Here is a 16,733-nt window from a genome sequence, read left to right as displayed (position 1 = left end):
CCCCCCTTTCCCTTTTAATGCCCTACATGGACCCCTGGCAACACTTTGCTAGACCCGCCCCTGCACAGTTACCAGCTGTCAGCTACTTAGAAAAGGATCCTGGTGTTATTTGTCTCTCAGAAACAGTTCATAACTTCCCTTCAACTCATTCATGTCACCTAAAAGGTAAACCTGTTTCTCCATCACAGCTCTGATGATTCAGTAAGGACATCTCCTGGTTTCATCTTCATGTTTCCCTCTCATTACATAACCAAACCGATATTATGACCAGCAGGTTTACAGCTGTGGCTCCAGCCAACATCAGCTGATACTAGAAATTAATATTAAATAAATTCTAACAACAGCTGATCAAGCTTAAAAGTGCTGCTGTTGTTTAGCGCGACATCCGCTGGTTTCCTCTTTCTGGCGCAAAGTGGCCGATAAATAAACAAGAGAGAAAAGCCGATCAGCTGATCATTGATCAGTTTCATGATTGAAGTAGAAACAGGAGAGGGAGGGTGAGAGGATGAGAGAAGAAGAGGCAGCTGTGCAGCGTAAACACAGAATAACTCCAGCTTTGTGTCTTTTTCATTGTAGCTGAAATCCGGGACAAACTGTGTTCCTTTTCACCTCAATACGAAACCCGTAATATTTTCTCTGAATACGAGACGATTCCGTTTTTTACGGGACGGTTGGCAACTCTAATAATTAACCGTATGAACAAAATAAAGTTCAACATCAGTAACATAGCACCACCCAGCTGTATAGAAACTCCGTCATGCTAGCTAGCACGCAGTACGAAAAAGTCAGCATAACGAAAATGAACTCCACCTAAACTTGGTTCATATCTGACCCAGATGGACTGCAGGTCATAACTTCTTACCTGAAGTTCAGTTCACCTGACACTCTCGGACCAGCGACCGCGTCGGGTCTCTCCTCTTGCCTCCCTTTTCCTTCATCCACCTGCTGGCTTCCACCACTTGCTAATGTTATTGAATCTGTGGAAGCTCCGCGATAGCCACCACACGAAGTAACGAATAACGAGCCTATCTAAATCCCAGTAACGAGTAACGCGTTCCCGGTTTTGGCATAATAACTAGTTACCGTGCTCGTTACCACAATAATAACATAGTTACTGTAACGCGTTACTTAATAACGCGTTAGTCCCAACACTGGTTATTTCACCTAAGAAAAAAAAAATGTCTTTGCTATTTAAATGTTCTTTTGCTTAAACACTATGAGCACTTCTGTGACATAAATAAGACAAATCTGGCACCATTGGAATCATCTGCTCATTTTTGCTGCATACCAAGAAAACTATTAAAGGATTTATGTGACAATGAATTAAATGTAAAAACATTATTTAAATTTTGCAAGTTTTGGAGTTTAAAGTTTTCATTAAAATTGACAGGGATGATATCCAGTCATCCAGTAAACTCAAGTAAACATAAATACAAACAAAATTGGTTGTCAGAAACTATTTAATAAAACAGAATAAGGATACAATGGATAGCAACTTGTAACCATTCAGACAGCATTTTCACTTACACAAATAAAATTTAGTAAGTTACATACAGCAATGACTGCACAGTGAGGGTAAAGTAATAGTTTTATTGCCTAATCATGGAGTTTGTGAGGTAAATAACAGAGGACCAAACAGGAGTGCATTGTCTGGATAATGAATGGAGGTAACAGGAGAATTTCTCAGGTTTAAAAGATGCATTGATAAGGCAAAGAATTAGTAATACTGTCTACTCCCATCATCCTTTGAAAAAAGCACAGTCCACCTCTTCAATGTAATAATACAAGCTAGCTTTTGCTTGTGGGGTGTATTCTCTTGCCTGACAAAGCAGATGCTGTAAGGCAGTTCCACTGCCATAAGTGGGAGTGTGCTGTGGGTGTGTTTAGGGAGATGTCACAGTAACATCCAATAATACCTTGACTCAAAGTTTCCCAGCAGAACACAGACTGCATTATTCACGTTAGTAGTTTAACTATATTTAAATTCACCGAAAAGCTTTTTTTTCCCCATTGTTTTTTAATCAAAAATGCCCCTGGATTGAACTGTAAAACAGCATGTCATAAATCAGAGTTATTCTTCATGTTATCTCATCTATTCAAATGACATGCCACCGAAAAATATGGAAAAGACTAGCACACAAACTACTCACATTACTGATCCAAATATAAACTGAAACGATAGCTAAACTTTGCAGATGAAACAAAATAATGGTTATTTAAGTAACAAGATTACAATGTGCTTCCTTATTTTCTGTCAACCCCATATTTAATTAAACCTTTCTACATGATTGTGATCATTTACATCCTCTAACTCCTCCAGTAGCTCCTCCAAAATGATCTGATTCTGTTCAATGTCCTCAAATTGGGTCAGTAGTTCTTTCTGGACTGTCGGGATCGTCTTGTATCCTTCAGCTGGTTCTGGGACTATGTCTATAGGCTGGAGCTTAATATGTGGGATGCCTGCAGGAGGTAAAGGTGCTTTGGCTCTTCTGTTTAGAGTCTTGTCTTCCATGTGAGTTTGGAGGATGTGATAGTCGGGATGATCAATGCCAAATGGCAGCACAGACTGGCAAGACCCGCGACAGGCTCGTAGCTTCATGTCAATGTCCACCTGGCAACAAAAACACCATAAAGAACAAATAACAAAGTAAGAAAAAGTATTACAAAAAATATAAATGTATCAGGTTGAACATAACTTGTCTGAAATGTGTTTCTTTGCAATAGAGGACAATAATGCCATTTATGAAATGGCATTTCATAAATACTAACTACACTGAGTTGTTTAACGTGTCAAATATAAAATAAAATGTTTTAGGGCACTAATTTAAAACATTGCAGCAATCAGTGTCAGAAGAATAAGGTAATCAACAAGTCATAAATGTAAATACAGTCAAACAATTGCACAGTCGACCAATCAATAGTATTTGTTTATGTCTTACCTCTGTTCGATATAGCTCCTCTGTCTGTTTCTGCAGTTTGCTAATCAGTTTTTTTATCTGTTGGGACAGACTGGTTGATCGTTTCTGTAGCGTTGTGAAATTTCTGCCCAATTCTTCTGCTTGTTCCACGAATTTCAGCTTAAACACTGGAGATGAAATTCTGCATTAGTAACTCAGCATTACTTTAGTAAGTATTTACGAATTATTTTATCCACAACCACAAATCCAAACATCCCCAAAGAGTCTTAACTGTATCTGTTGATGATGACTCGCCGGTTAAAGTTGTATATGTGAGTCATTGTAGTCATGGACTTCTCTGTTGCATCTTCATACATCTCTGCTGTTTTACACACCTCCCGCAGTTTTCTTTCCACTTTGTTTTCCATCTGTGAGATCAAACCTTGGAGTCTGCAGCCAGATGGGCATTTAGAAAACTGGAGAAGGACAAGAGAACAGGTCAGGTTGGCAGTGCATCATAGTAACAGGTCATTCTGAGTTATCATGCATCATAACAACAAAAAAAACATCTTATTTACACTTTGCATTTTAGATTTTTCAGAGTAATGCTAGTAAAGTGGTAGCACGGTGCTGGGTTGAAATAATTCAAATAATTAGACAACTGCTAATTAAGCCATGTTATAGGACTGTCCTTCATAACAATCAATTGTTATCAGTGGTGCCAGAGTATTCATGAATTATACTAATAACACTTAGTTCACGAGTAACTATTTATTTTAAGACAGATTACAAAGAAAAAATTGAAACGTTAAAGAAATCTATCCAAATTCTTTACCAACTTTGAAAGTTAGTCTACATCTTGCCAGCTGTTGGATGTGTGTCAGTGCATAGGCTACAGATAAAACAAACTGGAATTGATTGAAACAATTTCATTATTGCCATTTTTCTCAAATTAACTGGCTTAATGGTTAATGTGGTTATGTCCTTTTTTGGGAAGAAGAGGGGTTGTTTTGTTTTTATTCTAGGATGTGTAACTGTAATAATAACCCCACTGATCTCAAACAGGGAAGGATATCAGAACAGATGTAGTTACTGCTTAAACAGCTTAAACCTTTTGACTGATGTATTTTAGATTGTGATCCCTGACAAATAAAAGCAAGATAAAAAGGACTTTAGGTGTGCTAGTTTAAGTTTTCGAGCAATTGTGTAATAATACGTAAGTCGACTGAAAATGTTTAAATTCTACCAGTTATCAAGAGCAAATCCTGGATTCAATTCAACGTTTTTGTAGATGTCATCTGTGCGCTTTGCACTTCAGCTAAAGGTGGCTGCTTGTGTAAGGTGATTTTCCCTTTTTCAGTATGGCTGGTCACCTTTGGCTAAAGCTGACGTGTGGTGGTCAAGAGTACTGGACACCAAAACCCAAGTGCCCTCTTCCTCTCAAAGAGGGCACTTAGGTTGGTTTCCCTCATGTTTTCTGTGAATTTCTTTTAATTTAAGGTCAAGAAACTCAAATTATTTTCACATCCTGATATTATAATGGTTTAAACTAGCAAATAATTTTCTTTATAGTACTCATCAATAGAGTTGTATTTATGTGCTTGTATGCTTCTTACCCAGTCATCATCTAAACACAGCGGGGTCTCTAGTTTTGCTTCACATTGCTGCTTCCTGTACATCTGGGTTGCACTGGGGGACGGTCGGCCATCTTCATTCTGCTGTTTGAACCTGATACACACTGCAGAGAGGAAAAAAAAGTCCACCTTCAACTGTGCTCTAATTCAAATAGGACAGTACAAACAAAATGTGATTTGTGTGCATTTTCTTGTGTTTATTTTGTGTCACTGATGGAACTTGTGGGCTGTACAAAGATCAGTAACTTCGGGGTTGTTATTTAACATTTCCACATGAAAAACAAGCACAAAATCAATAATAGTTATGAAACTGTGAGGTGAAAATGGGCTCTGTGGATAAAAAGCATAAAAGATAACTTTCCAATGTCCTTATCACCAGGCCAGAGATAAAAAACACAAGGATGTTACAGTTAAAATGTAATCTTTATGTAGATCCTGTTGTTATGTTGCATACTAATCTGCACTAGACCACATTGGTGCTTTTATTTTTAATGCCCTCTATGGGTTATATACAGTATCACAGGTATTGCTAGTCACAGTTGGTATTTAAATAGTTGATTCTTATAGAGAGCTTTTCTACTCTCTTGGAGCACTCAAAGCATCTTTTCATTTAAATCAATTCAAATAAACAGAGTGCCTTGGTAACTTTTACAGTTGTATGTCTCATTTAATTGTTATTTATAGGCAAATAAACTGAATGTGCCATTTTTATACTGAAATTTGAGCTGTCACACTGAACAAAAACTAATTAACTGACATTCAAGAACCATTTTTTTTGGTTCATGTTCGTAAGTAAAATAACTGCTATCTGGCATCTTAATCATAATCTAAAGATGCGCTTTATTATATGGTAAAAAATACATTTTAATAAATAATAAAATAAATTTTAAATTTGATGGATAATAATAATTATATTTTAGCATTAGAAATATAATTTTGATTAGAGTTTGCACACACTGATGGATTAACCATTAAAGATTCTCGTTATTATAAATACTTTTAATTTAGGACAGCTTTACCTTACAATGTGAAGTGCCTTGAGGCAACTGCTGTGTTATTTGGTGTTATATAAATAAAACTGAACTGAATTGAATTTAACAAAAAAAAAATACATTAAGTGACAGCCTAATAAATGTATCAGGTCATCTATATGTGAGATTTTTGTTATTTCTTTTAAATGAAAACACCGACTTTGTTCGTTTAGAAATCTGAGGACTCTTAACTCAGTATTTTGAAGCACAGATCGAAGAATGTGATACTGTTATAAGTTTCAGGGTTTAAAACAAAGGGATACTCAGATCTCCTTTATAGAATGACTTGTGCATAACATTTTTAATGCCTTCTGAATACTTTTTCTTATTTTCGGTAATAATACTTAATCACTATCTTGTTTTCATGTTTTCACATTCATGTTTTTTAATCTTGTAATCTTTATGTAGTTCCTGTTGTTTTGATGCCTAAATTCAGCAATGCACATTGCCATATACATTTTTGAAGTTTTGAATTATTATTATCATTAGTAGTAGTAGTATTTCTTGCACTATATCATATTGTGTAAGAACTTTTTGTCACCAGTTCCTTGTGTACACACATTCGACAATACTTGCTTTGGCTACTTCTTGCGCGGAGTTCAATTTGCATGTTATGTGTGCTAACACGTCATCATCAACCCAGCAACTCTAAGAAGGAAGGAAGACAACATAACAATAAATACAATTCATCAAACACAGAATGACTTAGCATGGTTAACTGCTTTACTTTTCAGCGGCAATCTTTGACACTACAAACTAGACATACCCATTCAGAATATTTTAACATAGATTTTTTATTACTCACATTATGAAATAATATATCCTTATATTGCGCTTCATTTTTAAAATATTAATAGCAAAGTGAGTGCCAGTTATACATACAGTCTATAAGACCATATAAATACTCCTAATACCCGGTTATTTTACATGTGGTTTATTACTCTGCAACCATGTGGTTTAATATTTTGATAGATTTTGTACATATTTTCTATCTTTAAGTTTCAATTCAAGTCAATAAAATTAAACTCAAGTTGTTTATTTAGCGGGAAATGAGAACACAAACCACAGTGAGTTAAGTGAACACTGAGTCTTTATTGATTGAGCAGAGTTCAGTGGTTGAGAAACACGAAAAACATTGGGTCACTGCAAGAACATTGGACTGGTAGTGCTAACAAAATAATCAATACTGTTTACACAGCATGCTCACAGACAGAAAGTACTTATTGCACAGATAGATTGATTCTACCTTTGGTTTTTGTCCTCTGGTTGTTATCTATTCACCTGTTTTTTCAAGTTAAAAAGCAGTTGGTCGGATAAACATCCGAACAGTTTTCAGGCTGTAATTTGCTGGTTTGTATGTCACCCACACAACTCCATTCTCAGTTCCATGTGGGATGTTTGTTTTGGGGTCATATGTGCCTTTATAATAAATACCGTTTAAATTAGCTGACTGGCAGTTATTGTACCACCACCCACCCCCATAAATCTCTGCACAATTATGCTCCGATCTATCGTTATCTTTGTCGAAGGTGCTGAATTTCATTCCATTGTGGGATAAATCAGATGCTTTTGGCATTAATAGAGCATCCCCAGCATCCCCGCTGTATGTGGAGACATGCAGCGGGTACCCCTCCTCCTCTGATCCTACCCATATAGTGTACTCTGCACTGGCTACAGCACCTTCCCAGTCCTCCAGTTCAACTTTCAGCATAGTCTCACTTTCATTACTTAGCAAGTGGAGGTTCTGGTTGCCTAACCAAAACTCGCCTTTGCCCTGAGTGTCCACTGATCCAAACCCATTGCGGTATTCAACCCAGCTGCGGTTGAAGCTGAGTGCACCACTCTCTCGCTGCTGGACTAACAACCACCCTCCCATAATACCCTCCTGCTGGCAGTAAACATCCACTACTGCCTCAGAGTCGGTGCCGCCAGGTTTGATCTTAAACAGGCCATTTGTTTCCCCATTCAGATGGTTCTGGTAGATTTCGACGCAATCTGTAAACAGAGAGGGGCATACCGCAATCCGCGAGTTAGCGTGGACTGGCTAAAATGGACACTTCACCGACAAAAGCTAAACTTGCTGGCAGTCGATTCTTCGTCTCCTGATCTCTATGCTAAACACTCTTTTGTGGGAAATAAGCCTGTGGCTAGCAGGAGGGATGTGGGTGGTGATATTTTCAGGGTTTTTGGAGAGTTTGGTTAATCGCTAATCAGGAATTTGTTAATTGGTAAACTATCGATGAGAAATATGTTTTTATCAAATGTATTATATGGGAAATCTTAAAATATTTAAACTCCAGAAACAAACAACAAAAAATGCTGTATTCACTTATCATTTTGGTACATAGGGCTAGCTAGCAAGCTATCTGATGCTAATGCATGCTATCTAGCTAATCATTTTCTTCTTGGCTTTGTATATTTTACTCCAGGTCAGTTTCAGTACCTTTTCCTACATAATCCGCGTGGCGTTCGATTCGTGATGCGACCTTCACACTCCTGGCGTGAAAATCAGGAACATCATCTTCTGTATTGTCAGTCAGAAAAGCGCCAAGGTCAAGCCCGACATCAGAGTCGAATGGATCGCTAAACCCAGTTTTGGTATTTCCAGAGACGCTGCCCTTAGTGCTGCTGAGATGTACGGTCTTGGTGGAGCCAGTAGAAGAGGATGAAGATGTATGGCTGAGAGAGGGGAACAAGGAGCTTATCCCACCCTTGGTGAAGTCTCCTGTCACCTGGCATCCGGGTCCTCCTTCTATCACCTCCTCTGTCCTTTCCACTGGCCCATCGCTTGTATGAACCACAGCTGTTCGGGTTCTCTTGGTGCAGGTGATGGTTTTGGTGGACACATGACTTGTACTGGGTTGGCCGAGGCTATGCGACCCTCCACCCAAACCAAACGTGTCCGCATCGCCACGACGACTAATCTCAGTGATAGATCTAGATGATGTGGAAGAGGTGGACGATGAAGATGAGGAGGATGAGGATGTAGACGAAGAGAAGGAAGTACCTGGGACCTTGGAAACAGTTGCTGGGGATGAGCTAGAGCCTTCCTCTTCCAGGACCAAATGGACAGTCCTCACCTAGAAAAAGAAAAGAGAAAAAAACTCTTAAGGAATATTGGTTCAGTGAAAGTTCTTTTTTATACAAATATAGAGTAATATTAACAGAATTTGATGAAATGATAGATCCTGCTCAAGAGGGAGAATGGTTTCCAACTTCCGGAAGGTCAGTAACTCAATAGCTGCTTCTTGCTTGAGAAGTCCCTGACATTTTTTTCGTGGTGCCATAACAATTCCCAATAAATGTTTGTGAAACATAAAAGCCTAAAGTTTCCAAACATACAGTACAGTTAACCAAATAAGAACCACAAACCAAAAGGAACCAAATTTTAGGGTATTTAAAATTAAATTGAATTGAACTAAATGCTGTCAAACATTTTAAAAAGACTAAACTGTCAATAACAAATGTCAGTTGATATCAAAATTTGATATGTCTGCTTCCTCTGGGTCTTAGAACTCCACTAGTGGGCAATCCAAGGGGACAAAAAGTGCTCCAAAGTAGCATAAAACAATCAAACACTAGCTCACTGGTGCAAGATGTAAACAATGGGAAGCATTTACTTAAGATTTTCATCAATCACTGCATCACCGCTTAGAGTTAAGATTAACATTTTAGCCACATGGTAAAGATGCATAGTTTTAGAAATGAGGCGCTTAGCTTTCAGAGAATGTCAACTAAAGGCAATTTTGGCCTTATCTCTCTCCTATTGTAAGATTTCCATTTGAAGTACATGAAAACGCCATATTAATAGTTATTTTTGAATATACCTCTAAACCTGAAAAGTTACCAGCAACGTAATGCTTGTTAAGAGATGAAATCTAAATGTGACGGCTCTCTTACATCAGGGAACTTGTCTGCAGTCTGTCGTCCTGCTGCTCCTTCAACGGCCCCGGATTTGAAGTTGCTATCCACAACCATATCCCTTAGCGGCCTGCTCTTCATCACGTACAGTGTCCCCACAGTCTCGACATTCTGGGGTGCCTGGGAGTCTAACTGCTGGACCTGGAAAGACAGACAGAAAGAGAAGTTCACAACCTAATGTTGGGAAAAATTGAATTGTCAGAAGAATGACAAACACAAATCTTACACAAAAATATCTTTTTATTAATTCTGAAAAAATTGAATATAAAAATGGTCACAAATAAATATTTTGACTTTTTAACAAATATAACTTTTTCTGTATCTTTGAATTTATTACCTTTCAAAAAACAGCCAATAAAAACATTCTCTTTGGTTGTTTTATTTCTGATGTTATCTTAAAATAGTGTATTTCTCACTATTTATTCTCATGTTTTGGCTTGGTGGGATGAGCAGGTGACCATATCCTGTATGATTAGAGTGGCCGACCCGGGTTTGAGTCCGACCCGCAACCCTTTAAACTTTAAACCACTTTTAACAGATGTAAAGTAATAACTTTATTTTGGTGACAAAAGTAATGGCAAACTGCAAATGGGTGAAAACTGTGAAGACTCATTGCCAGTTATAGCAAATTATTTAAGTTCTTCATGTCAAGGGTGGCACAAGTTATTAAGTTTTGGGGGCAATTACAGTTCTGCATAGAGCCATGTAGGTTTGGGTAGCTTTTAAAAATACTTCTTTTTCCATTTAAAAATAGGAAAAAGAAGTTTTTTCCAAGGTTATCTCTATTGGTCAATAAAATGGGACAGATATGCAAAAACCTAAGAAATTGTGAGAGGTGAAATTACTTGGACTTAAAATGTATTTAAAACAGCAGATTACTCAAGATAGCTGGTGTTTCACTGTATGCAAACCCCACAATTAGTTATTTATTGACTCACTCTGCTGATTGGCACTTTAATGAGCTTGTTTTTAATTTATTCACCCTTAACTGGGTGGATAGATGTGGTCGCTTGAATTCTCACCTGTTTATTCAAGGTGACATAGCTTTCCGTGTCCACCTGGTACTCAGAGTAGCCTCCACAGGATCCTTTGCAGGAACGAAGCTTAATATCAATATCCACCTGAAAGAGGAGATAAAGTTTTTTTAAAAAAAATGTAAAACCCAAGAGTAAAAAAAAAATTGTAAAAGTAGCTTGTAAAAAAAAAAGTGGTAGTTTTAAATATATGTGAACAAATTCATTCTGCCATTGTAACATATCTTTACAATAAAAAACAATATTTTACTGCTTCTCACTGTTACACAGGTGCCATAAAAAGATTTTATTTTAATTAATATTCAGAGTTTTGTCAGAAGTTGAGCTACATTCGCAGTACAAATCTGAATATATCCATGTGTAGATATTTATTATACTGATTTATGTTGATTTATTGTGTCCTGTCTTCTTTCCCTCACCCCCAACTGGTCACGGCAGATGGATGTCCCTCCCTGAACTTGGTTCTGCTGTTTCTTCCTGTTAAAAGGGAGTTCTTCCTTCCTACTGTCACCAAGGGCTTGCTTTAAGGGTTCAACGGATTGTTGGAGTTTTCTCTGTATTATTCTAAGGTCTTTACCTTACAGCATAAAGCAACTAGAGGTGACTGTTGTTGTGATTTGGCGCTGGCTAAGTGCTTTTTAAAATGTTCTTATTTTCTTTCTTCTAGACTTCTGAAACCTGTGGCTTCACTACTGTAGGTTACAGGCATTTCAATATTTTTGCATAGTCAACTATCCTCAGTAATTTTTTCTTCTCTAGTGCTTTTGTAAATACTTTTAAGGATGTTCTTGTCATGTTTTTTATGCAAACGTGTATTTTTGACTGTGCTGGCTTGGTATACCTCCAGTCTCTGCATCTCTGTGACCTGGTCTTTGACCTGATCCCTCAGGGCTGCCAGGACAGTCATCTGTTTGTCGATTTTAATCTTCATGTCTGTGATCCTCTGACGAAGAGTCTGGGCCAATTCAAAGTAGTTGTTGTCGCCGCCTAGTAGAAGAAAACAGGAAACATTTAGTTTAATAAATGGATGGATTGATTCTTACTTTTGTTTAAATGCATTTTGTCAGCTGTCCAGAGATGGGAGGGTTCTGCTGGATATAAATAATTGAGATAATATTGGGAATAAAACAACATGATGGCTTCCACAAACTGGTGCGCACTCCCATGTCCCATTTCTTTCTGCTAAATATCTTTTAAATATGACTGTGTACACCTTTAAAGCTGCTTGTTAGAGTTGCACTTTTGATCAGTTTATGCAGATATTTATTTAACTGTGAAACAACTTCCAGGTGTCCTATAACCACCTAGACTGGGTTCCTGTAACCATTAAACTCTTGACTGGGAAACAGAAGAAGTGCACAAAGCCACACTAACCAGCGTCAGTGGTTAGCTTTTCTTTCAAGTAGTTGTAGGTCTGTTTCGACACCGTATCAGCGGAGCGATGTTTGGCCTTGTTTTGATCCAGCAGGCTGCGGATTTTCTCGATCTTCTTCAGCATATTGTGATCGTATTTGTCCATCAGACCCTGGATCCTGCAGCCTGATGGACATTTAGGGCCCTAATGGATGACCAAAGAGAAGACAAAATTATTCCTTATTTCTGTGTCACATGAAAATCAGAGTCATTTAAATATAGAACAACAGGTTATTCTAATAATTGGCAGTACAACCAGAGGCACAAAAGCTCCAGTCTGGCCCGGATTGTACATTCTGTCGTGTATTTTCACAAGTTTAACAATTTTTCCTACCCATAAAGACCTCCCTCATGGTCATTCACAATATACCTTTTATTATAGATTTCTGTCATATGAAGCATTAATTATTGCAATCAGCTCGTGCTGACAGATTTCCTTCATTTATTATAGCAGCATCTCTTTACCATATATAAACACTAAGACATAATTTTGAAATCTTATCGATTAAGTACATAGTTAGACTTTTGCAACGACAGAAACTGGAATTTCACCAGTCCAGCTTTCTTGTAAACATTGAATCTTAAAATTGCACACATTCATTGAGGTCAATAAGAACTTTGCCTAGCTTGAGCTCTGAGAGACAACAGAGAATCTGCATACCCATTCAACGTCTGTGCAGAAAGGCCATTCCTTCTCAGTGGCACATTTTTCACTTCTGGTGCCGTGCTCCACCGGACGAGCTCCCCTGGGATCAACCTGGGCCTAGACGAAGACAAGAAAGTCAACATTGTTTTAGTTAGGGCAGAAAACATAGCTATTGTCTCTGGGTTGTTCTTGGTGTACAATGGATTTTTGAGGGGTGACTATGCACATATAGTTGCAAGCAAAGAGTCTTTGTGACAGAGCAGCTATTTTAGTCCATTTGGTCTACAACAAGGACTTTTACAATGAAACCCTACTTAAACAAAACCCTGGTTAAAGGCTTGGTGATACATTCTGAACTTCTTTGATAAATCTAACTAAAAACCTTAAAAACAGATGCTGCACATCAGACATGTACATTATAACACGTATAACCAATTTCAATTGAACTGCTCAAATTAGGAGGTGTTTCTTTGGAATAATATTAGTGACTAAAAATACTTAAATTGTTTGCTTCTTACCCACAAATAAAGATTTTATTAATAATATTTATAAAGTAAAATCCACAATTACAATAATTATATAAGCAGAAATACTTTTCAAATTTATTTATTGCAAATTTATTTTGAAATGTACTCAATTTTATAATGTTATTAGTACATAATTATTTTTCTTATCATCCTCCTAGGACCCTGGGGTGGCTGTGGCTCAGGTGATAGAGCAGATCAACTACTGATTGGAAGGTTGGTGGTTTGATTCCTGGCTGCCCCAGTCTGCATGCCAAATATCCTTGGGCAAGATATTAACCCCAAGTTGCCCTCCGATGCGTTCATCGGTGTGTGAATGCTTATTAGTTGCACTTGAGTTTAGAAGTGCTTGTATGAATGGGTGAATGAGGCATGTTGTATACAGCGCCTTGAGTACTCTGGGAGAGTAGAAAAGCGCCATATAAGAATCAGTCCATTTACCTGACGTCCACATATGTGGACATCACATTTTGGGTTATTTAGACCAAAATACTCGATTTTCTCTACAAGGGCCTGATATTCACTTACGAGGACATTATACTGCTACTGTTCTATCAAAATATTAAATGAATATCCTCATATGTGGCTATCATTTTTTTTAAGAGAAAAAAAATCAGGTAAAAAAAAAAATAAAAATCAGGTAATTCTTTGTTTTTACATTCATCTGGCCCCAATATGCTCAAATATCAAAGAGAAATTAAAAATGCATGCCGTGGAAAAGTTTGGGTCTTAGGAGGTTAAATATTACATACGAAATTTTTAGGTCAGTGGTAGTTAATCAGTCTGCGGTATTTAAATAACTGGCTTTAAATAATATATATAAAAACTGTAAGTATAAATGAAGCTCTGTTTTGTTAGGTCTGCTAAGTTACACATCCTTTATTTGAATTCTTAAAACAGCTAAAGATAGTGACTGTTTCTTTGATTGATCAGTATTCAGCATTCTGCTCAAGCCAACGTCCACAACTTCTAAATCTTTTGTTACTATATTCATATAAATCAATAATAATAATAATAATAATTACCAGAAATATATCTAATAAACTTAGGTAGTAAAATAAAAGAGTAAATAATGAATAAGACAGTGCGCTCGACATCTTTATAAATAGAACAGCCAAATTCTATGTTCATGTATTCATATCAGTAAATAATAAACACATGAGTGATCAGTAAATACATAATTATTCTTGTTATTTATTAAACAGCACATAGTATACAGTAAAATGACACAAAAAAAAACAATTCAGCGCCACATCTTTGTAAAATTATTTAAAAACATCAGAGAAACTCACCAGTGTTGAGGACACACATATCAGACACAAAAGGAAACAGAGTCGCTCCATCGTTGCTGTTTCTGTGTGAAGAGTTGTTGCTGAATGATTTTCTAACGCTGCTCTCTGATCATTTGAAGCCTCCAGGTTCAGTTTCACAAACCGGTGAGTCATCAGCAAACACTGGTCAGGTCAGATCAGAGTTGAGCAACAGCTTCTAATCGATGTGTTTGTTGTACTGTGTGTATCTTTACTCAAAAATAATGCATTCAAACACACACACACACACACTAAAGTCAAACATGCTGCCTACTCAGTTCAGTTGCAGCAGGATTTCCTGTCAGTTCCTGTACATTTTACACCAACCAAATAGTGACAAACACCAATGACACTAACATTGACTCAACTGAACTCAATCAGAAAAGGGCAACAAAAACATTAGAATATTTTAAAATGATGGAATAGAGTTTCTATTTACTCCCATTTTACAGCATTACCGTGGGTTTTGTTAAAATATAAATGAATCTCTCCATATTAATATTACATGTGTCAGTAAAATGTCATTTATTTACCACCTTTCAATACAAAGATCACAAAGTGCTTCACAAAAAAATACCAGAGAATAAAAAAGTTAACTACACACAGGTAAAAAAAAAAAAAATGCAATGATAAAATGTATAACAATTTTTAAATAACAATAATGATTTAGCTTCTCAAGTTAAGGTGTATGTGTATAAGCCGCTTAGCTAAAGCTTCATATTTACATTCTCTTTCTAAGGCAAACCATGAGGTAAATGTATATAAAATCAATCTAATCTTAAATACTTCATCACCAAAGACTTTATATTAAAAATGGTTGGTGTCTCCAGATCTGAAAAGTCCATTCTTTTTCATGTGTATATGCTGCTCCTTTGTTGGCATTCACACTATGAAGCTTGAGTGGATGTAGCCACCATTGCTTTTACACTTCAACATGAGGCTTTTGGCTGCACCTATGTTGGATTTTTAGACCCAGACGTTACGTTTTCTGGATAAAAGTGTGGAGTGCTAAGTTAGCAGCTTGGTCCTTATGAGCTGAACAGGTCAAATGCAGAGATGCATATCAGCTAATTAATGCTTAGCATCACAAAATAAAACTTTGGGAATTTCAATCACCAGAACTGAAGCACAAATCTATTTGTACCATATTATACTACTTTATTTATAAAGTGTTTTTAAAAACAACAACAACCACCCTGACCAAAGTGCTGCACATAACACCAAATATAAAAGAGAAATTCAGGCCAGAAGGTAAAATATTGTTGTAGAAGTTAATGAATAAAGGAGCACATAAAAAGCACCACACAGCAGGCCACAATATTAAAAAACACACCAACAGAGTGGAGAGAACCAGTTAAATGACTAGAACTAGGGGATGAGAGCTAGCAACTACCAGCTAGGCTGCTGTGGGGTGTGCACAGCAAGATTTATCATTTATTTCAAAGGCTTTATTTGACTGATTGTTAAGCAGGACACTAACTTATTGATCCAGTACAAAAGTAATAGTAAAAATGAGAAACTGCAGTTTCATAGTGCCAATACAGTATTTTGGGAGATACACTAAGCCAACTACTTACAGTTTTATAAACATGTGAATGCTTTCGATATTATTTCTCTTAACAGGAAAGGAAATAAACCGAATCATAATTATCTTCTCATTAAAATTGTCCTTCTAAAATTCTCATTAGTCTTTTGCTACCGTTTCTGTGAACAGATGTACACATGTAAATATGAGGAGAATCACACACTGTTAAATACACACCAGGAACATGGTTATTTATCAAATCAAAAACAAAGCAATACAGTAATGTTGTGGGTATGGAGCTGGATTCCCTTAAGGTGGTGTCGGAGAGGCGGATGTTGTCCAAGATAAAGACAGTGTTGGGTAATACCTCCCACCCACTCCATGACATGCTGGCTAGTCACAGGAGCACGTTCAGTGAAAGACTGAGATTACCAAAAAGCACCACTGAATCACACAGGAAATCATTCCTGCCTGTGGCCATCTCCCTGTACAACTCCTCCATCAAACACACTGTAAACACTGCAATAGCTATGCACGTTTTACACACGCTCTTTTCTGCTCTGTAATGTTGCTGTCAATATTCTTGATATTTATTTATAACTACATCTGTCAACCCGGGATATTTATTATTTGGTGATTTGTATATATTGTGCTATTCCTTATGTCTTAACATATTGTATTGTTAAATAGTCTGCTTTTGTTAATGTTACTGTACTGGAGCAACTATAACCCACATAATTTCCCTGGGGATTAATGAAGTATTCTGATTCTGATAAATGTATAGACAGACTAAATTAC

General features: G+C 36.9%; 2 protein-coding genes across 3 annotated transcripts; both read right to left on the bottom strand.

Annotated features, from left to right (window-relative positions):
- Window positions 1-1,442: 1,442 nt before the first annotated feature.
- Window positions 1,443-6,535, bottom strand: LOC146390058 (fibrinogen alpha chain). Of its 2 annotated transcripts, none has more exons than XM_084923144.1 (5): window positions 6,123-6,535; window positions 4,514-4,635; window positions 3,190-3,373; window positions 2,940-3,085; window positions 1,443-2,611 (listed from the first exon to the last, which is right to left on the bottom strand). In XM_084923144.1, the coding sequence occupies exons 2-5, from the start codon at window positions 4,574-4,576 to the stop codon at window positions 2,267-2,269; spliced, it is 738 nt and encodes a 245-aa protein (XP_084779270.1). In that variant the 5' UTR covers window positions 4,577-4,635; window positions 6,123-6,535; the 3' UTR covers window positions 1,443-2,266. The 2 variants fall into 2 exon arrangements, with proteins under 2 accessions (XP_084779270.1, XP_084779269.1); XM_084923143.1 differs by having other exon boundaries at window positions 6,139-6,535.
- Window positions 6,536-6,634: 99 nt separating this feature from the next.
- fga (fibrinogen alpha chain) lies at window positions 6,635-14,795 on the bottom strand. Its single transcript, XM_084923140.1, has 8 exons — window positions 14,393-14,795; window positions 12,592-12,693; window positions 11,892-12,075; window positions 11,359-11,504; window positions 10,506-10,604; window positions 9,463-9,624; window positions 8,006-8,642; window positions 6,635-7,557 (listed from the first exon to the last, which is right to left on the bottom strand). Exons 1-8 carry the CDS (start codon window positions 14,543-14,545, stop codon window positions 6,857-6,859), a joined length of 2,184 nt encoding a protein of 727 aa, XP_084779266.1. The 5' UTR covers window positions 14,546-14,795; the 3' UTR covers window positions 6,635-6,856.
- Window positions 14,796-16,733: the final 1,938 nt, after the last annotated feature.

This window comes from Perissodus microlepis, chromosome 3, assembly GCF_051167445.1.
Source record: "Perissodus microlepis isolate ML-2025 ecotype Zambia chromosome 3, ASM5116744v1, whole genome shotgun sequence".
NCBI classification, from domain to species: domain Eukaryota; kingdom Metazoa; phylum Chordata; class Actinopteri; order Cichliformes; family Cichlidae; genus Perissodus; species Perissodus microlepis.
Note: the sequence above shows the minus strand (reverse complement) of the source record. Positions and strands in the feature narration are given on the sequence as shown.